The 22,863-nt window shown below is 42.3% G+C and overlaps 1 protein-coding gene across 1 annotated transcript in view; it reads left to right on the top strand.

Moving 5' to 3' along the window:
* Window positions 1-18,070, top strand: part of GABA-B-R2 (gamma-aminobutyric acid type B receptor subunit 2) — a 351,207-nt gene extending 333,137 nt beyond the window's left edge. The window contains 2 exon segments of the mRNA XM_071688897.1: window positions 12,214-12,370; window positions 15,333-18,070. Of these exon segments, the coding sequence (XP_071544998.1) occupies window positions 12,214-12,370; window positions 15,333-15,814 (639 nt within the window). The 3' untranslated portion in view covers window positions 15,815-18,070.
* The last annotated feature ends 4,793 nt before the right edge of the window (window positions 18,071-22,863 follow it).

Raw genomic sequence — 22,863 nt, 5'->3', positions numbered from 1 at the left:
GGAGACGTATAAAAGAAAGAGACAGGAGGTCAAGAAAAAGGTGCAAGAGGTGAAAAAAAAGGCAAATGAGAGTTGGGGTGAGAGAGTATCATTAGATTTTAGGGAGAATAAAAAGATGTTCTGGAAGGAGGTAAATAAAGTGCGTAAGACAAGGGAGCAAATGGGAACTTCAGTGAAGGGCGCAAATGAGGAGGTGATAACAAGTAGTGGTGATGTGAGAAGGAGATGGAGTGAGTATTTTGAAGGTTTGTTGAATGTGTTTGATGATGGAGTGGCAGATATAGGGTGTTTTGGTCGAGGTGGTGTGCAAAGTGCGAGGGTTAGGGAAAATGATTTGGTAAACAGAGAAGAGGTAGTAAAAGCTTTGCGGAAGATGGAAGCCGGCAAGGCAGCAGGTTTGGATGGTATTGCAGTGGAATTTATTAAAAAAGGGGGTGACTGTATTGTTGACTGGTTGGTAAGGTTATTTAATGTATGTATGACTCATGGTGAGGTGCCTGAGGATTGGCGGAATGCGTGCATAGTGCCATTGTACAAAGGCAAAGGGGATAAGAGTGAGTGCTCAAATTACAGAGGTATAAGTTTGTTGAGTATTCCTGGTAAATTATATGGGAGGGTATTGATTGAGAGGGTGAAGGCATGTACAGAGCATCAGATTGGGGAAGAGCAGTGTGGTTTCAGAAGTGGTAGAGGATGTGTGGATCAGGTGTTTGCTTTGAAGAATGTATGTGAGAAATACTTAGAAAAGCAAATGGATTTGTATGTAGCATTTATGGATCTTGAGAAGGCATATGATAGAGTTGATAGAGATGCTCTGTGGAAGGTATTAAGAATATATGGTGTGGGAGGCAAGTTGTTAGAAGCAGTGAAAAGTTTCTATCGAGGATGTAAGGCATGTGTACGTGTAGGAAGAGAGGAAAGTGATTGGTTCTCAGTGAATGTAGGTTTGCGGCAGGGGTGTGTGATGTCTCCATGGTTGTTTAATTTGTTTATGGATGGGGTTGTTAGGGAGGTGAATGCAAGAGTTTTGGAAAGAGGGGCAAGTATGAAGTCTGTTGGGGATGAGAGAGCTTGGGAAGTGAGTCAGTTGTTGTTCGCTGATGATACAGCGCTGGTGGCTGATTCATGTGAGAAACTGCAGAAGCTGGTGACTGAGTTTGGTAAAGTGTGTGAAAGAAGAAAGTTAAGAGTAAATGTGAATAAGAGCAAGGTTATTAGGTACAGTAGGGTTGAGGGTCAATTCAATTGGGAGGTGAGTTTGAATGGAGAAAAACTGGAGGAAGTGAAGTGTTTTAGATATCTGGGAGTGGATCTGGCAGCGGATGGAACCATGGAAGCGGAAGTGGATCATAGGGTGGGGGAGGGGGCGAAAATTTTGGGAGCCTTGAAGAATGTGTGGAAGTCGAGAACATTATCTCGGAAAGCAAAAATGGGTATGTTTGAAGGAATAGTGGTTCCAACAATGTTGTATGGTTGCGAGGCATGGACTATGGATAGAGTTGTGCGCAGGAGGATGGATGTGCTGGAAATGAGATGTTTGAGGACAATGTGTGGTGTGAGATGGTTGATCGAGTAAGTAACGTAAGGGTAAGAGAGATGTGTGGAAATAAAAAGAGCGTGGTTGAGAGAGCAGAAGAGGGTGTTTTGAAATGGTTTGGTCACATGGAGAGAATGAGTGAGGAAAGATTGACCAAGAGGATATATGTGTCGGAGGTGGAGGGAACGAGGAGAAGAGGGAGACCAAATTGGAGGTGGAAAGATGGAGTGAAAAAGATTTTGTGTGATCGGGGCCTGAACATGCAGGAGGGTGAAAGGAGGGCAAAGAATAGAGTGAATTGGAGCGATGTGGTATACCGGGGTTGACGTGCTGTCAGTGGATTGAATCAAGGCATGTGTATGGGGGTGGGTTGGGCCATTTCTTTCGTCTGTTTCCTTGCGCTACCTCGCAAACGCGGGAGACAGCGACAAAGCAAAAAAAAAAAAAAAAAAAAAAATTATCATTATCATTAATATCATTATTTTTATTATTATCATTATCATTGTTATTATTATTATCATCATCATTTATTAGTATATAATTTACTGTTATTGTTCTTATCACGTCATTGTTCACCATCGTGTTCTTTCCCTTCATCTCAGTTTGACAAACGTTATTCATTTCGTGTCTGTAATTATAATCCTTCATACATTTTTATTTAACCCGGAAATATAGACTCACCCCGATCGTCCAACACCCGTTTAAGTCAGGGTTTCGTTAACTTTTGTGCCAGTGTTCTAAGGACGTTCCTGCCATGGCTGTAGCTTGCAGTTGTCAGCTGTATTGCGTCGTGCTGTCATTTATACCCCGATTTCCACCGATGAATGTGGCTCTGGTTGGCATTTTTTATGATTTCTGTCATAGATTATTATTGACCAAAAAACAGTGTCGGGTACACGGCTTTATCTGTATGGCATTTAGTTACAAGTGTATGGGACTAGCTTTGTTTAACTCCAGTACCCCGTTTTCTACCGGGTTCCTGGAGCTTCGAGGTTGCACTCAACGGAGGAGCTGGGAAATGATGGACTCTTTGACGGGGCTGCAGTCCTTTGTTTCATTTGACTGCGATACAGCTAACTTGCTGAGGTTCACACACACACACACACACACACACACACACACACACATCTATCCTGATGATGTGATTATTACACGAAAGTGCACTTGGGAACTTATCTTGTTTCATTTCCCCGTGGACTCAAAGATATATCGTTGTCTCCCGCGTTAGCGAGGTAGCGCAAGGAAACAGACGAAACAATGGCCCAACCCATCCACATACACATGTGTATACATAAACGCCCACACACGCACATATACATACCTATACATGCTGCCTTCATCCATATATATATATATATATATATATATATATATATATATATATATATATATATTCTTTTTTCTTTCTTTCATACTATTCGCCATTTCCCGCATTAGCGAGGTAGCGTTGAGAACAGAGGACTGGGCCCTTGAGGGAATATCCTCACCTGGGCCCCTTCTCTGCTCCCTCTTTTGGAAAATTAAAAAAAAAAGTGAGAGGGGAGGATTTCCAGCCCCCCGCTCCCTCCCCTTTTAGTCGCCTTCTACGACACGCAGGGAATACGTGGGAAGTATTCTTTCTCCCCTATCCCGCATTAGCGAGGTAGCGTTAAGAACAGAGGACTGGGCCTTTGAGGGAATACCCTCACCTGGCCCCCTTCTCTGTTCCTTCTTTTGGAAAATTAAAAAAAACGAGAGGGGAGGATTTCCAGCCCCCCGCTCCCTCCCCTTTTAGTCGCCTTTTACGACACGCAGGGAATACGTGGGAAGTATTCTTTCTCCCCTATCCCCAGGGAAAATATATATATATATATATATATATATATATATATATATATATATATATATATATATATATATATAAGTATATATATCTTTCTTTCATACTATTCGCCATTTCCCGCGTTTGCGAGGTAGCGTTAAGAACAGAGGACAGGGCCTTTGAGGGAATATCCTCACCTGGCCCTCTTCTCTGTTCATTCTTTTGGAAAATTTAAAAAGAAAAAAAAACGAGAGGGGAGGATTTCCAGCCCCCCGCTCCGTTCCCTTTTAGTCGCCTTCTACGACACGCAGGGAATACGTGGGAAGTATTCTTAATGCCCTATCCCCAGGGATAATATATATATATATATATATATATATATATATATATATATATATATATATATATATATATATATATATATAAAACAAAACGCAAATATATTGTAGAGATTTGGATAAATCTTTCTTCTCCAGTTAAATACGTGTTATAAATTGTAGCCCCCGACACACACACACACACACACACACACACACATATATATATATATATATATATATATATATATATATATATATATATATATATATATATATATATATATATATATATATTTATATATATATATGTATATATATATATATATATATATATATATATATATATATATATATATATATATATATATATATATATATATATATATATGATAGAGTTGATAGAGATGCTCTGTGGAAGGTATTAAGAATATATGGTGTGGGAGGCAAGTTGTTAGAAGCAGTGAAAAGTTTTTATCGAGGATGTAAGGCATGTGTACGTGTAGGAAGAGAGGAAAGTGATTGGTTCTCAGTGAATGTAGGTTTGCGGCAGGGATGTGTGATGTCTCCATGGTTGTTTAATTTGTTTATGGATGGGGTTGTTAGGGAGGTGAATGCAAGAGGTTTGGAAAGAGGGGCAAGTATGAAGTCTTTTGTGGATGAGAGAGCTTGGGAAGTGAGCCAGTTGCTGTTCGCTGATGATACAGCGCTGGTGGCTGATTCATGTGAGAAACTGCAGAAGCTGGTGACTGAGTTTGGTAAAGTGTGTGAAAGAAGAAAGTTAAGAGTAAATGTGAATAAGAGCAAGGTTATTAGGTACAGTAGGGTTGAGGGTCAGGTCAATTGGGAGGTAAGTTTGAATGGAGAAAAACTGGCGGAAGTAAAGTGTTTTAGATATCTTGGAGTGGATCTGGCAGCGGATGGAACCATGGAAGCGGAAGTGAATCATAGGGTGGGGGAGGGGGCGAAAATCCTGGTAGCCTTGAAGAATGTGTGGAAGTCGAGAACATTATCTCGGAAAGCAAAAATGGCTATGTTTGAAGGAATAGTGGTTCCAACAATGTTGTATTTTTGCGAGGCGTGGGCTATGGATAGAGTTGTGCGCAGGAGGGTGGATGTGCTGGAAATGAGATGTTTGAGGACAATGTGTGGTGTGAGGTGGTTTGATCGAGTAAGTAATGTAAGGGTAAGAGAGATGTGTGGAAATAAAAAGAGCGTGGTTGAGAGAGCAGAAGAGGGTGTTTTGAAATGGTTTGGGCACATGGAGAGAATGAGTGAGGAAAGATTGACCAAGAGGATATATGTGTCGGAGGTGGAGGGAACGAGGAGAAGTGGGAGACCAAATTGGAGGTGGAAAGATGGAGTGAAAAAGATTTTGAGTGATCGGAGCCTGAACATGCAGGAGGGTGAAAGGAGGGCAAGGAATAGAGTGAATTGCATCGATGTGTGGGGCCTGGATGTGGATAGGGAGCTGTGGTTTCGGGCATTATTGCATGACAGCTAGAGACTGAGTGTGAACGAATGGGGCCTTTGTTGTCTTTTCCTAGTGCTACCTCGCACACATGAGGGGGGAGGGGGATGGTATTCCATGTGTGGCGAGGTGGCGATGGGAATGAATAATGGCAGACAGTGTGAATTGTGTGCATGGGTATATATGTATGTGTCTGTGTGTGTATATATATGTGTACATTGAGATGTATAGGTATGTATATTTGCGTGTGTGGACGTGTATGTATATACATTGTGTATGGGGGTGGGTTGGGCCATTTCTTTCGTCTGTTTCCTTGCGCTACCTCGCAAACGCGGGAGACAGCGACAAAGCAAAATAAATAAATATATATATATATATATATATATATATATATATATATATATATATATATATATATATATACATGAGCGAATCTGTACAAAATCTGCTAACATGAGCCTGGACCATCCCATGCAAATGAGTAAGGAAGATAATGATAAGAGATCAAGAGATATCATCCCATTCTATTACGCCCACCTATTTATCCCCAGATTGCTGGGTGATCATTATCCTATTGATTAGAGAGTAATTCGCGACACTGACGTCCACTACCTGATCATGGCGATCATTTCCCCCAATCGTACCCTGTGATTTGGGTGATTATAATGCCTGGCCACACTGGGGGGGGATGGACGGGAACGAGAGAGGTTGTGGGGGGATGTGGAGGGGAGGGAGAGGGGGGGGGAGGGGGGTTGTTTGGTGTGTGTGTGTGTATGTGTGTGTGTGCCCACACCCCTCCACGCACCTGTCCACCTGTGTTGTCTAAACCCATCGGCCTACAGCAGATTACCCCTCGTCTGATCGGATCATCTGGCCCGGCTTGCGTGTCTCTGCAATAAACTGATCAATACACACACCCCCTACCACCGCCCCGCCTCTCAGTCACCCACCCACCCGCCCGCTCGGTGGGAGGGAAGACCATCAGTGCTTGCTGGAAGCATGACCCAAAACAATGATATACAGTATCAGAGCCTGTAAGGTGGTTCCAGTGGTTCTTCATATGTAGAAAACGAAAACTGTATTGGTGTATGGAAGTGATGTATGAATGTTAACATTATTCCTGACGTCTTAATGGTAACTTAAAGAAGTACTTTATAAGTGGAGACGTCCTTAGGTCACTTACGTACACTAGACGTGGGTTGAGGATGTGTATAAGTGTCAAGAGAGTGATGTGCATACCTGATCCTACCTTTGGATATGGGGACGGAGGCATGACAATAGATGCACAGAATCGTATATGGTTTTAGACACCTTTAGGATGGGATTGGTAGCACAGCTTACGTGATTTAATGACGCATCAAACTTCGATTTTGTGGACAGGGCCGCATTCCTTCCTCTATGAGAACTTTAGGTCCACTGTGCAACCACAGGATATCCATGTTTCGAAAGGGTCCCATTACTTTGCTTGAGGTGAACTATACGTATGTCTCATCATCATTCAACTTAGCTTACAGTAGAGTCTCACTCCTAGGCAGTAGAGTGAAGAGTGATTGCAAGACTTGCCACTCATTCAGAAAGTGAATCTAAGATGGTACAAGGATGTTGTCCTACGTTAGTAGACAGTGTCAGTAAACCAGCCAACGTCTTGAGCCAAGTACCCATCATATCATGATATGAGCCACAGATTCATCATCTGTTCTCTCGTACCCATAGTCCAATAGACCTGGATAATTAAGTCTGGTCCAACTTACAAATACACTGTATAACATCACTGTATTCTAGGTTGTGATGCTTCATCTTATCTCTTCCCTTGCCATTTTTATGTATATGTTTTTTGCCTATCTACGTTTGAGTAAAAGAAGAATTTGTGGTTGATAGTTTGGCAGCTTTTGAAGTTGTTATATGCAGAAAGGATCCAGGTAGCTACGACAGTATATATATATATATATATATATATATATATATATATATATATATATATATATATATATATATATATATATGGGTATAGGGGAGAAAGAATACATCCCACGTATTCCCTGCGTGTCGTAGAAAGCTATTAAAAGGGGAGGGAGCGGGGGGCTGGAAATCCTCCCCTCTTTTTTTTTTTCTAATTTTCCAAAAGAAGGAACAGAGAAGGGGGCCAGGTGAGGATATTCCCACATCTTGCCACAGTTCACCTTACGCAAGATATTTACCACATCTTGCCACAGTTCACCTTACGCAAGATATTTACCACATCTTGCCACAGTTCACCTTACGCAAGATATTTACCACATCTTGCCACACTTCATCTTATGCAAGATATTCACCACATCTTGACACAGTTCACCTTATGCAAGATATTCACCACATCTTGCCACACTTCATCTTATGCAAGATATTCACCACATCTTGACACAGTTCACCTTATGCAAGATATTCACCACATCTTGACACAGTTCACCTTATGCAAGATATTCACCACATCTTGACACAGTTCACCTTATGCAAGATATTCACCACATCTTGCCACACTTCATCTTATGCAAGATATTCACCACATCTTGACACAGTTCACCTTATGCAAGATATTCACCACATCTTGCCACAGTTCACCTTACGCAAGATATTTACCACATCTTGCCACACTTCATCTTATGCAAGATATTCACCACATCTTGCCACACTTCATCTTATGCAAGATATTCACCACATCTTGCCACACTTCATCTTATGCAAGATATTCACCACATCTTGCCACACTTCATCTTATGCAAGATATTCACCACATCTTGCCACACTTCATCTTATGCAAGATATTCACCACATCTTGACACAGTTCACCTTATGCAAGATATTCACCACATCTTGCCACACTTCATCTTATGCAAGATATTCACCACATCTTGCCACACTTCATCTTATGCAAGATATTCACCACATCTTGCCACAGTTCACCTTACGCAAGATATTTACCACATCTTGCCACACTTCATCTTATGCAAGATATTCACCACATCTTGCCACACTTCATCTTATGCAAGATATTCACCACATCTTGACACAGTTCACCTTATGCAAGATATTCACCACATCTTGCCACAGTTCACCTTACGCAAGATATTTACCACATCTTGCCACAGTTCACCTTACGCAAGATATTTACCACATCTTGCCACACTTCATCTTATGCAAGATATTCACCACATCTTGCCACACTTCATCTTATGCAAGATATTCACCACATCTTGCCACACTTCATCTTATGCAAGATATTCACCACATCTTGCCACACTTCATCTTATGCAAGATATTCACCACATCTTGCCACACTTCATCTTATGCAAGATATTCACCACATCTTGCCACACTTCATCTTATGCAAGATATTCACCACATCTTGACACAGTTCACCTTATGCAAGATATTCACCACATCTTGACACAGTTCACCTTATGCAAGATATTCACCACATCTTGCCACACTTCATCTTATGCAAGATATTCACCACATCTTGCCACACTTCATCTTATGCAAGATATTCACCACATCTTGCCACAGTTCACCTTACGCAAGATATTTACCACATCTTGCCACACTTCATCTTATGCAAGATATTCACCACATCTTGCCACAGTTCACCTTACGCAAGATATTTACCACATCTTGCCACAGTTCACCTTACGCAAGATATTTACCACATCTTGCCACAGTTCACCTTACGCAAGATATTTACCACATCTTGCCACACTTCATCTTATGCAAGATATTCACCACATCTTGCCACAGTTCACCTTACGCAAGATATTTACCACATCTTGCCACAGTTCACCTTACGCAAGATATTTACCACATCTTGCCACAGTTCACCTTACGCAAGATATTTACCACATCTTGCCACAGTTCACCTTACGCAAGATATTTACCACATCTTGCCACACTTCATCTTATGCAAGATATTCACCACATCTTGCCACACTTCATCTTATGCAAGATATTCACCACATCTTGCCACACTTCATCTTATGCAAGATATTCACCACATCTTGACACAGTTCACCTTATGCAAGATATTCACCACATCTTGCCACACTTCATCTTATGCAAGATATTCACCACATCTTGCCACAGTTCACCTTACGCAAGATATTTACCACATCTTGCCACACTTCATCTTATGCAAGATATTCACCACATCTTGCCACAGTTCACCTTACGCAAGATATTTACCACATCTTGCCACAGTTCACCTTACGCAAGATATTTACCACATCTTGCCACAGTTCACCTTACGCAAGATATTTACCACATCTTGCCACAGTTCACCTTACGCAAGATATTTACCACATCTTGCCACAGTTCACCTTACGCAAGATATTTACCACATCTTGCCACACTTCATCTTATGCAAGATATTCACCACATCTTGCCACACTTCATCTTATGCAAGATATTCACCACATCTTGCCACACTTCATCTTATGCAAGATATTCACCACATCTTGCCACACTTCATCTTATGCAAGATATTCACCACATCTTGCCACACTTCATCTTATGCAAGATATTCACCACATCTTGCCACACTTCATCTTATGCAAGATATTCACCACATCTTGCCACACTTCATCTTATGCAAGATATTCACCACATCTTGCCACACTTCATCTTATGCAAGATATTCACCACATCTTGACACAGTTCACCTTATGCAAGATATTCACCACATCTTGCCACACTTCATCTTATGCAAGATATTCACCACATCTTGACACAGTTCACCTTATGCAAGATATTCACCACATCTTGACACAGTTCACCTTATGCAAGATATTCACCACATCTTGACACAGTTCACCTTATGCAAGATATTCACCACATCTTGCCACACTTCATCTTATGCAAGATATTCACCACATCTTGCCACACTTCATCTTATGCAAGATATTCACCACATCTTGACACAGTTCACCTTATGCAAGATATTCACCACATCTTGACACAGTTCACCTTATGCAAGATATTCACCACATCTTGCCACACTTCATCTTATGCAAGATATTCACCACATCTTGACACAGTTCACCTTATGCAAGATATTCACCACATCTTGCCACAGTTCACCTTACGCAAGATATTTACCACATCTTGCCACAGTTCACCTTACGCAAGATATTTACCACATCTTGCCACACTTCATCTTATGCAAGATATTCACCACATCTTGACACAGTTCACCTTATGCAAGATATTCACCACATCTTGCCACACTTCATCTTATGCAAGATATTCACCACATCTTGCCACACTTCATCTTATGCAAGATATTCACCACATCTTGCCACACTTCATCTTATGCAAGATATTCACCACATCTTGCCACACTTCATCTTATGCAAGATATTCACCACATCTTGCCACACTTCATCTTATGCAAGATATTCACCACATCTTGCCACACTTCATCTTATGCAAGATATTCACCACATCTTGCCACACTTCATCTTATGCAAGATATTCACCACATCTTGCCACAGTTCACCTTACGCAAGATATTTACCACATCTTGCCACAGTTCACCTTACGCAAGATATTTACCACATCTTGCCACAGTTCACCTTACGCAAGATATTTACCACATCTTGCCACAGTTCACCTTACGCAAGATATTTACCACATCTTGCCACAGTTCACCTTACGCAAGATATTTACCACATCTTGCCACACTTCATCTTATGCAAGATATTCACCACATCTTGACACAGTTCACCTTATGCAAGATATTCACCACATCTTGCCACACTTCATCTTATGCAAGATATTCACCACATCTTGACACAGTTCACCTTATGCAAGATATTCACCACATCTTGCCACAGTTCACCTTACGCAAGATATTTACCACATCTTGCCACAGTTCACCTTACGCAAGATATTTACCACATCTTGCCACAGTTCACCTTACGCAAGATATTTACCACATCTTGCCACACTTCATCTTATGCAAGATATTCACCACATCTTGACACAGTTCACCTTATGCAAGATATTCACCACATCTTGCCACACTTCATCTTATGCAAGATATTCACCACATCTTGACACAGTTCACCTTATGCAAGATATTCACCACATCTTGCCACACTTCATCTTATGCAAGATATTCACCACATCTTGCCACAGTTCACCTTACGCAAGATATTTACCACATCTTGCCACACTTCATCTTATGCAAGATATTCACCACATCTTGCCACACTTCATCTTATGCAAGATATTCACCACATCTTGACACAGTTTATCTTACGCAAGGTATTCACCACACCTTGCCACAGTTCACCTTACGCAAGATATTCACCACATCTTGACACAGTTCACCTTATGCAAGATATTCACCACATCTTGCCACAGTTCACCTTACGCAAGATATTTACCACATCTTGCCACACTTCATCTTATGCAAGATATTCACCACATCCTTCTCTTTTCACCAAACCACTTGCCATGGTTCTCTCTGGCCTCGCATATACTCCCCACGACCCAGACACCCAACATTCTCCACCGTGTCATCAAACACAGTCAACAGTCCTTCGTAATGCTACGTCCATCACCTCCTCACCTCTTCTCTGTTACCATTACCTTACCTGTTCCCTTCACTGTTGCTCCCATTGTTCACCACACAGAAGTCATCTCCTACCAGAACATATATGTATATGTATGTATAGTGTATGTATTGTGCGTGTTTGTGTGTGTGTGTGTGTGTGTGTCTGTGTGTGTGTGTGTGTGTGTGTGTGGTGTGTGTGTGTGTGTGTGTGTGTGGTGTGTGTGTGTGTGTGTGTGTGTGTGTGTGTGTGTGTGTGTGGTGTGTGTGTGTGTGTGTGTGTGTGTGTGTGTGTGTGTGGTGTGTGTGTGTGTGTGTGTGTGTGGTGTGTGTGTGTGTGTGTGTGTGTGTGTGTGTGTTAACTATATAGATAAATAGATACATACATGTATATATGAATTGATATATCTATCCCATAAACCAAATATTGCCGTCTTATTCATCACTCGGAAAAAGATTCAAAAATGAAAACAAAACTAACCATTGTGTCTATTGCTTCCTCAGGTTCGGAACCACGCCCCTCTCACCCAGCAGACCCTGCCTCTCACCCGTGGCCACGCCCACAGCCACGCCCACCCGGGCTTTATGAACGGTGAGCTCAGTACGTCCGCCACGTCCTCAGACGATTTAAACCATGCCCAGGGCCTCGATCTGTACCGAGGTGAGAGAGAGAGAGAGAGAGAGAGAGAGAGAGAGAGAGAGAGAGAGAGAGAGAGAGAGAGAGAGAGAGAGGAGTATGGGATAGTGGAGAATGTTTGGTTAAGGTTGAAGAGGACAAGCTCTTTGAGTGCAAGAAACAACTTTAGAGATGCTGTAGTGTGTGTGTGTGTGTGTGTGTGTGTGTGTGTGTGTGTGTGTGTGTGTGCCTATTCAGAATTACAAAGGGAAGCAAGCAGTACTCAGAGAAGTCCACTGCAGCACATTCTTGTTCTGAAAGCATTCATAATCTGTGTAACACAACTTTCTGACTTAACGAACAAAATAGATTCCCTTACCAGTTAAGCTATTCAAGTCTTTAATCATGTCATTCAATACTAACCCTCAAAGCCTATGAGGATTCTGTTCTTATTCAAATCATTTGGTCACTTTAGATTCTTGTAAGTCGAGATAAGATACCATCTCTCCCTTCAAACCTCCTCTAATGGAAGGTAATCACTGTGTTTTCATCCTCTCTCCACAGCCTACATCAACATACTTGGCTATCATTCTAGCTTTGTATTTCTGTCACTTTTCCCAACTTCTTCTGTACGTTTCAGTATAAGGAACTTTACCAACATATACAGTATCTAAACTTAAATCTCACAAACCTGAAAGCCAGTCTTATTTGTAAGGGGTGAACAAATTGTTGTAACATTCTCCCCAATATGTTTATCAAATGATAACCTGTTCTGATTAATATCACAAGATCTTTCATAATTAATCCCTACCGCCTCCCCCCACCTAGTTCCACACAGGGGACCCTGATTCCTTCTCTAGTCTTGGTAAATGGCACTAAATCCGATTCAGCTTCATTCATCCACCAGCCTGACCTAACCACTAAAGTATCAGATACTTTTACATTCTTCCACGATCTTTCACATCGAGGATAATCATTTTGCAACATGTTTTGTGTCACCTAGAGACCAACAAGACCATGGTCTTATTCCCTTTGGTGATTCCATGATACAGACTATAAACAGCATAGGCCCCAACATTGATCCTTGAAGAACTCCATTAGTGACTTCATCAGCCCAAGACCCAACATTGATCCCCGTGGCACTCAAGTTCTGACTTCATCAGCCTACGGTCCATTACTGATCCTTATGGACTCCACTAATCACTACATCCTTTGACCTCTCCATAATCACTCTTTCGTTGGGATCTGACGGGTTAAGACCACATAGTCTACCCTGGAATCTAAATTTCCCATTTATCGAAATCAATGTACTTGATACATTTGACACATTTCTCCGAATCAATATTTTTTTTTTCAGCTATCTTACACGACACAACCTACACCTGTCTTTATCTCAGAGGATGATGTCGACCTCCATTTTCCTTGTGCACTGGAAAAACTTCAGCACATTCTTCCTCCCACTGGTCACCCTCAGTTGTCATCACTAGAGTTGATATTTGAATGGCTTAGCAGCCTCAGGCGTCCACCATTACCTTCATTGCCCCTTAGGAACACTCGCTCTCGTCCAGTTCCTTTCAGCATTTCAATAATTTCCTCTTTGCCTCCACAGTATCCCTGGGGATAGGGGAGAAAGAATACTTCCCACGTATTCCCTGCGTGTCGTAGAAGGTGACTAAAAGTGGAGGGAGCGGGGGGGCTGGAAATCCTCCACTCCCGATTTTACTTTTCCAAATTAACGAACAGAGAAGGAGGCCAAGTGAGGATATTACCTCTTAGGCTCAGTCCTCTATTCTTAACGCTACCTCGCTGACGTGGGAAATGGCGAATATGTATGAAAGACCTCCACAGTGTTTGCTTACCTTCCGTTATATGAGCCTTGAATACGATTCTCGTGTTCGTCAGTGACGCACAGAACATTCGGACATTCTTCCCCGTGTGTGTGTGTGTTTTCTAAATGGTGATATCATCTTTATGTCTCTAAATCTTTCTCATTACCACATTCCCTTAAGTTCTCCTCAGCCAACACATAGTTCCAACAGAGTGCATTTGCTTCCCAACCCTTCCACTGTATTTAACGTTTCCACTGTCTAAACTTCTCATCTGCCTATCCTAGCAAGTTACCAGAGCCTGTAGATTCCCTTGAAATTTTCTTCAGTACGACTGGATCATCTGCAAACATGCTAACCTGTGACTTTGTTCCTCCTCTGCTAATCATCATCATCATGATGATGAATCAAGAGGAACACATCGGGTCCTTTTTCCGAATCCCTTCCATGATTAGCTACCATCACCTAATCACTTGTTCCAATCACTCTTTTTTTTTTAAGGTCTCTTAGACGCCTTACCCATCTGTATGTGTGTGTGTGTGTGTGTGTGTGTGTGTGTGTGTGTGTGTGTGTGTGTGTGTGTGTGTGGATATCTAAGTAGCTGTCAGCTGGAGGAGATGTGTGGGGGGATGCATGCCATACACCTCGTCTAACACAGGGCTTCGTTTTCAACTATGTAGAGAGTCTGGAAGTCTCTTGGCGGTGTGTAGTTGGTGATGGGAGGAGCGATGGATGTCCCGCGCTGTGAGGTGTGGTAGTTGTCTTGCGCTGTGAGGTGTGGCGGATGTCCCGCGCTGTGAGGTGTGGTAGTTGTCTTGCGCTGTGAGGTGTGGTGGATGTCCCGCGCTGTGAGGTGTGAGTGGTGGGTGTCCTGCGCTGTGAGGTGTGAGTGGTGGGTGTCCTTCAGTAAAGGCTGCTGATGAGATTTTGTGTTGTTTTACGGATTGTGTGAGTTGTGAGGATGTTGTCGACGCTGAGAGCCCAGTAGATGTCTGTCCAACACTCCACTGAAGCTTGGAGGGTCCCTGTAAGTCGGTCATAGACGCATGTAAGTAGGACGGGGAAGTAGTGAAGATGTAGGTAGCCTCAGAGGAGGAGGAGGAGGAGGTAAGTTAACACACTAGTAATAAGTTGGGTCATGAGGCGAGTGGGTAATAATGGCCTCCTGTCTTGTGCCACAGAGCCGACCAGCCTGCACAGGACCACCAGTGAACCCTACTACAACTTCGACGATGACGAATCCGACGGTCCTGGGCACCAGCAGCAACTGCTGATGCTCCAGCAGCAGGCGAAGCAGCAGGAACAACTGCTACAGCAACAGCAGCAGCAGCAGCTGAGGGGCGGCAGAGCGCGGCTGCCTCCCGTACGGACGCCGTCGTACGATAATGCGTACGATACGTCGTCCTTGGGTGGGTTCAGCACGCACTCCCTCCGGGGGCGCTCGCACAGCCGCCATGCGACCACCACCTCCGTGGCCGCAGCCATCGCCGCCGCGCGCAAGAACGCCTCGGACAACGCCCTGGACCACGACACATCCATACTGCCCATCTTCCAGAAGCTGCTGAGCGAGAGGCAACGTGGCTACCATGGTGGGGCCAGGGACTTCACCATGTCCTCCTGCCCCAACATAACTATTAAGTGTGATATTGTTGAGTACCTATGATCCGGCAGCCTTCACCACTCCACCTCCACTACCACTACACCACCACTCCACACTTCTATCCCTCCACCTTTACAATCACCTCATCCTTTGTACCACATTCCATGCTCTATTTTACAATGGACGTTTGTGATTTGACAAGTTTTCTAGTAGTTGTATACCATATCTGGTAGCCAAGAACTGCCCCATCTACCTACCCGACCCAACCCACCCCCTCCAGAGTGTGTGAGCGAGGCGATATACTGGTATATATCGTGCCGGGGAGGTCCAAGCACCAAGGTAGGTGATGCCTCCAGTGATTATAGATAAGCGTGTTGTGTCAGGACATCTGCTTCTGTGCGACGCCGGTGAGCAAAGCTGTTTCTTGTAGTCAAGTGTAAATATTGCATTTATAATAGATTTCTGTAGTAGACAAATTCTATAATATTTAGCCGAGATATGAAATAGATATTTTCATACACCGTGCTCACTCAGTCCTAACTCATTCTCTCATAATTTCTCATAAGTGTACCGTTGGCTATTTTTCGATACTTGTGATAATTATGGTGCTCTGTGGTCACCGATTCGTATCCCGACAGAAGAACAACCTTTGGTTAATCTATGAATCAAAATCTAGTTCGTCAGTATTCACCGTGGTTTTTGAGCCCTTCAGACGACCCTAACACATATATATATATATATATATATATATATATATATATATATATATATATATATATATATATATATATATATATGAGACCCCTCCCTTCACTCCCTCTCCTTCCTCTCTATCTACACTGGTAAGTCAGGGTGCTGTGAGAACATTCGCTTCACCTCCTCTTCGACCTCCCATTTACCTCTCCAACTGCCTCACTGTTCTTGGGTTGGTTCCACGACTCAACGTGAGGGGAGACACACTTATAACCTTGTGTTTTAACAAGACTCGAGTGTGCTCGCTCTTCACACATCATCACTGACCAGCCATTCTTTTAAACTCGCAGTACTTCCTCCTCCCCCCCACCACACATGAATTTCTCAACATACGAAATGTCATTTGTCTGTTATCAACATTTCCAAATGTCTGTCGCCCAGTTGTTCCATAACGTTGTATTAGACCATCACAGTGTCTGGATTTCTCACAGCACCGAGACCAATTTCTTCCCTCCCTCCCAGCCACCCACCCACTCCTTCAACACACTGCCTGTTTCTCCCCTCCCCACGTCCCTCCCTCGCTCCTTGTCTTGCTCCCGTGTCCCTCATTGGCTGTTCCTCCGGAGCCGAGCCTATCTGGCTCACCAATCACGTGCATGCGTTGGTGAACCCCTAACCTGTTTTTATACTCGGGTAGCCAATCGCGTACCGTTCAGGTGGCCCCCTTGAGGAAACATGAGCCCTTTCTGAGAGGTCGGTTGCGGAACGTCACAAGTGGAGGTGGTATGTGTACACATACCAACCCAACCTACACCACAGGGAGATGGGATCCCAGATCAGACGACGAAGAAATAGAGGTTGATACCACAAAATATATAGCATTGGTGAGGCAGGGAAGCAATGAATTTAAAACTTGACATTCAATAGGGATATGAAACTATGAGATAAAAACTTAATTTAAAAAGAAAAAAAAAAATCTAGGATTATCCATCAGGACACAAAGTCTCTCTCTCTTTTTTTTTTTGATTCTCAAAATTGTGTTGAAAGTTTTTCTCTCGATACTTCCGCTTGTGAAACCTACCGCCGCCAGATGGGCTGGGAGAAATGAAAAAAAAAAAAAGGAAATATATTCTAGAGGAACAGCCTTTTAAAAATTTAATCTTAGGGGAAACTTCATCAGTGAGAGTCTAGGATAATATGTAGTTTGGATCCATATATGAAGGGAAGAACAGGATAATGTTAACTAACAACAGATTTTATACGTCAAAAAAGAGATATACACAATGATATAAGTATATATGGATGCACATACGTATATATATATACGTATATATATACATATATATGTATATATATATATATATATATATATATATATATATATATATATATATATATATATATATATATATATATATATATATATATATATATATACTTGTACTTCTATGTATGTATATATTTGTATGTATGTATATATACACATATATGCACCACAATTAGGGGCCTCTCAAGCCCCATGTTAATGTAGACAAGAGACTGTTAGCAACATGTGGGTTTTGGGTGCGACGAAAACGCTTATTTCCTGAAGACGCTGAGTATGAGTGATAATAAAGAGGATTTGATCGCTTGAGTTTCATTTGACCCTGTACATGAACAATAGCTTTCGATGAAGACATTCTCTTCCTCTATTAAACCCCTTTTCATCTTTATCATATCAACCTGATGATATTATTACGAGGCCTTTAAGAAAAGATAGGTTGAAATTGAATGCTGCCAGGTCACTCCACTAAACCCTGAGATAGCCAAGCAGGTCAGCAGCTGACAGTGAAAGATAGCTACAATCTCTTCTTCCTTTGTGAAGTGGGACACAAAACCATTAGAAAAAGACATGTCCTTGGTCTTCTTAGCTAAGTCTAAAGTCTTCTCATTCGACTAGACAGGTACTCTGGTTCCAAGACCTTACGTTTTGCAAATCTGTCACTAATTCATGTATATTGGAACACCATCTCGGTTTTCTGAAGTCTTCCCTACATGTAGTTCCACACAAGCCAGTGACCAAGCAGCATGTGGGGTCAAGACGAGTGACCCACGGGTAAGTCTTAAGGTTGGGGTTCCTACCTTTCTCTTAAGGATATTAGCCAGATAAGGTCATGACTGACATTAACTCAAGATGAGGTTAATCATGAAAGCAGAAGTCTTTAAGATAAGAGGAATGCAAATTGCATTTCATTGTTTGTCTAAAGATATGCCATGCCAGTGCATGATATCACCATGAGTGTGTGTGTGTGTGTGTGTGTGTGTGTGTGTGTTTGTGTAAGTTTAACCCTCGCATTCAGAAGCAGACTAGCCCTCACTTAACCATTCATATTTGAATTTGACATTTGGTGGATAACTAACAGGAAACAAGATGAAAAAATAAAACAATAAAAGAGAAAATGACGATCATATATTTCCAGAATACTGTCAGTTTTCTCAGGAGTTTTGCTTTGAGATGTAGTGAGGCAAGGGTGTGTCTGGACATCACCATTTCTTCTTTATCTCTTGATGCAAATGAGCTACGAACGTGCAATTTCGTACACGATGATTGGCTGACGTGTCTTGCCTTTACGTGCCTTCGAAGTGAGGGGAATATCACCAATATTCCCGGAATATTACATTGAAATGTGGTGAGGCAGCTCGTGTCGTCATCGTTTCAATTCGTGTGTGTATTAACGAACTGCTTCCATATGTGCTTTCGGTGTGAGGAGAGAGGTTGAGGAACCCAAAAACTACGTGGATGGCTTGTAATACGTTCCAATACTGAAAATCCTATATTTTGGTCAGTTATGAGTGTTTTGGGAGCGGGGGGCTGGAAATCCTCCCCTCTCACTTTTTTTTTTAATTTTCCAAAAGAGGGAACAGAGAAGGGGCCCAGGTGAGGATATTCCCTCAATGGCCCAGTCCTCTGTTCTCAACGCTACCTCGCTAATGCGGGAAATGGCGAATAGTATGAAAGAAAGAAAAAAGATGAGTGTTTGAAGATTGTGAGGGTGCCTGATTTAAAATGGCTGTATTTTGTAAAGTTCTTGTCTGATCGGATTAGTAATAAAATTTCACAAAGAAACCTTAACCAAAGAAATGTAAAAAAGTCCGGTAAATCGAATGGGTTTGGTCTGAAAGAGATCCTATGGCTAGTTTCCAATTCCGTTTTTGAGAAATTTGGGGAATCGGTCGGCCTGGGATAGGCCGGGGCGGCCAGACGTCGGTAGCGAGAGATGGGTGTGCGTTGGCCTAGCTGTGCGCGTCTGCACACCATTATTTCCTCTTCATCTCTTGGAGCGAATGGGTTTCGAACGTGCAATTTCAAACATGTTCATGAGCTGACGTGTCTTGCCTTCACGTCCCCTCGAAGGGAGGTTAATATTGTCGGTTTTCTCAGAATATTACATTGAAATATGGTGAGGCAGCGATTGATGTCATCATTCTTATTAGTGTGTGTATAATTGCAACCCATGTGTGCTTTTGATATGAAGACAGATGTATACCACCTTCCTCCTCCTCCTCTTCATTTTGTTCTTCCTCCAATCCGCTATCCCAGTTCGACGCTGAGGGAGGCCACTGAACCCTGTTCTACTTAACGTGTTACGTGATGAAGTTGTGCATCAGTTATGTGGATTTTTTCTTTTTTTCTTTTTGCTTCCTCTCGAATTGAATTGATTGGGAAAAATGCCTACAAGGTTTAGCTTGGAGGAGCATACAGGGTTTAGCTTGGAGGAGCATACTGGGTTTAGCTTGGAGGAGCATACAAGGTTCAGCTTGGAGGAGCATACAGGGTTTAGCTTGGAGGAGCATACAGGGTTTAGCTTGGACGAGGTGTAAAAGACTTACAGGACTTTGCTTAGAAGGAGCACGAAGGACTTAGCTTGGAAGGAGCATAAAGAAAATAGCTTGGAAGGAGCATAAAGGATTTAGCTTGGGAAATAAAAGCAATGCCAGCTAAGTATGCGTCTTTAGAATGAAACTTATCTTCGAAAAAGCATAAGAACTTATTACAAAAATTCGAAAGGTTTTCACTACAGTTCACACACACAACATTGTAAATAAAGACATTTAATTCAATATTTTGACTGATTTACAAGATACATAAAAAAAAGAAATATGTAAATACATGTATTCTTTTTTCTTTCCGTAAATGGTTAAGTTAGCCAATCCGGATTTTAGCCACGGTGTTCCCGTCATTGAACAAGCGAACGTTCTTTTAGGAATGTCCTTAAATGTTCTTTTAGGGAACGCTGTCATCTGTGTTAAGGAAATGTCTCTATACCGTTTAGGTTGTGAAGATCTGCCAGCTTTTAGCCTTCATAGATACACACCTCCTCCCATCCAGTCAGCTCTTGTGTACGCCATACACCTCTTCCACACACACACACACACACACACACACACATACACAGCTTTAACAGTGATATCGAAAGACATTACATGACCAATTAATTTGGCAGTTCCATTGTGGGTAACGACTCACAACCATTCAGCGGAGATGGTGGGGGCAGTTGTGATGGTAGGTTGTTTATCGTAATGGAGGGGGTAGTGACTGTAGTGGTGATGGACGTGGTTGGAGTGGCGCAACTGGTGATTGTGGTGGTCGATAGATGTGGTGTTGGTGATTGGAGTGGTGACAGGTGCTTTGTGTCGTGGTGATTTGTGGTGGTGATGGTGTGGTTGTGGGCGGTCATGGGTGGGGTGGTGATCGTAGTGGGCAGGAAAGAAAACGTGGTTGTAAGACAGTTGTGGAAGAGAGATGTGTGTGTGTGTGTGTGTCTGTGTGTGAGAAGCAGAGAGAGAGAGAGAGAGAGAGAGAGAGAGAGAGAGAGAGAGAGAGAGAGAGAGAGAGAGAGAGAAGCGTGGTGTCAGCTTTAGGTTTGCAGAACTCCTATGTCATCCCTTCAAGAACGAAAACAAAGTCGATTTTTTTTCCTCTTTTTTTTTTTTTTGCTTGTAGTTACGTGGGAAAGGTTGTAGGCATCAGGTTGTTGTCGTGAGGGGAGGTTGTAGATATCACCTCATACGTGTGCATGTAGGTGCGATGAATGGAGATTATAAAAGGCGATGGTTGTAGGTATATGCTTGCAAAGGAAGGTAGTTGTGAATCATTGCTTGTAGTTGTGGAAATAGCCTCTGAAGGTGGTTATGAATATCTAGTTATAGTTGTAAGAAAAGGTGTTGTTGTGCCAGAAGGAGTGGTTGTAGAATTTACAGCTGTCTCATGGTTGTGATGCTAGTAGTTTGGTTATGAGGAGCGCTATGTTATAAAATTATGGTCACTTAGGTTATAGAGGCAGTGTGATCAGATTACAGGTGTACACAAGGTTGTAGAAATGGTTGTGGTCACGCTGGCAGTAGTGTACACAATTTTTATCAATCTTGCTCGAGGGGACGAGACGGCTGTAATCAAATTAGTAGTAGCGATGCCTTTAGCATTGATATTGGGTTCAGCTTTTGAGGTAAATGGTGTTCGCAATTATGATGGTAATTAGCTGTAATTACCTACAGGTACAACGACGCCAAATAGGTCTTAGGAGCAATACGTCAAGTTTGAAAGAAGTGCAACAATTAAAAAAAAAAAATGAGGAGAAAAATGAGTGATTATTGGTCGAAGGTCTATATATCCATGTTACTTTGACGGCACCACAACATGAGCCCCTCACGAGGAGTTAGGACCATGTTATATTCTCAATATAACCTTGATATAGCGAGATATATGAACTGATACAGAATAGCCTCATTGTATGTTCTTGTGGCATGGAATATAGAAAGGTGAGCGTAGATGCACGAGAGAAGCGTAACTATGGCTTCTATGCCTGTGCGGGCACAGGGAAGGACACAGACACACCCTAGATACGTAGATTCGTCACCTCTATCTGTTGGGACGTGCGTAAAGGAACTTTAGGACATTCGTCTTTTCGTAGAAATATCTTTGTTGCTATCCCATCATCGAAGACATGTGATAAATGGTTGAAGAGGTGAAATGATAAATATTTCTTATCAAAATTTGAAAAAAAAAAACGAGGGTTAGTCATTTCGTGGACTCGACTCTTGTATGCCCAAGGGTTACAAGAAAATGAGAAAAGGAAAGAAGGCAGAGAATACCACAGCTTTCCTAGAGGCGGGAGGAAGGAGAGTGAATGCCCCAGCCATACGTCTGGTAGGCCAGAACAGGCAGAAACTTTAGGAGGCCAGTGGTCGAAATGATACCCGTCGAACAGAGAGACAGAAGCAACGTTACACCGGAGGGAGAGAGATGGTTCAAATGAGGCGACGGCCAGAGAGTTGATCATGCAGGAAGGCTTTTCAATTTATTCAATTGTCTCTAAAAGAACGATGGAAGACAGACAATTCCTTGAGGTATAAGAACTGTCTCTAAAAAAACGATGGAA

The sequence above is a fragment of the Panulirus ornatus genome, chromosome 46 (assembly GCF_036320965.1).
Source record: "Panulirus ornatus isolate Po-2019 chromosome 46, ASM3632096v1, whole genome shotgun sequence".
NCBI classification, from domain to species: Eukaryota; Metazoa; Arthropoda; class Malacostraca; order Decapoda; family Palinuridae; genus Panulirus; species Panulirus ornatus.
Note: the sequence above shows the minus strand (reverse complement) of the source record. Positions and strands in the feature narration are given on the sequence as shown.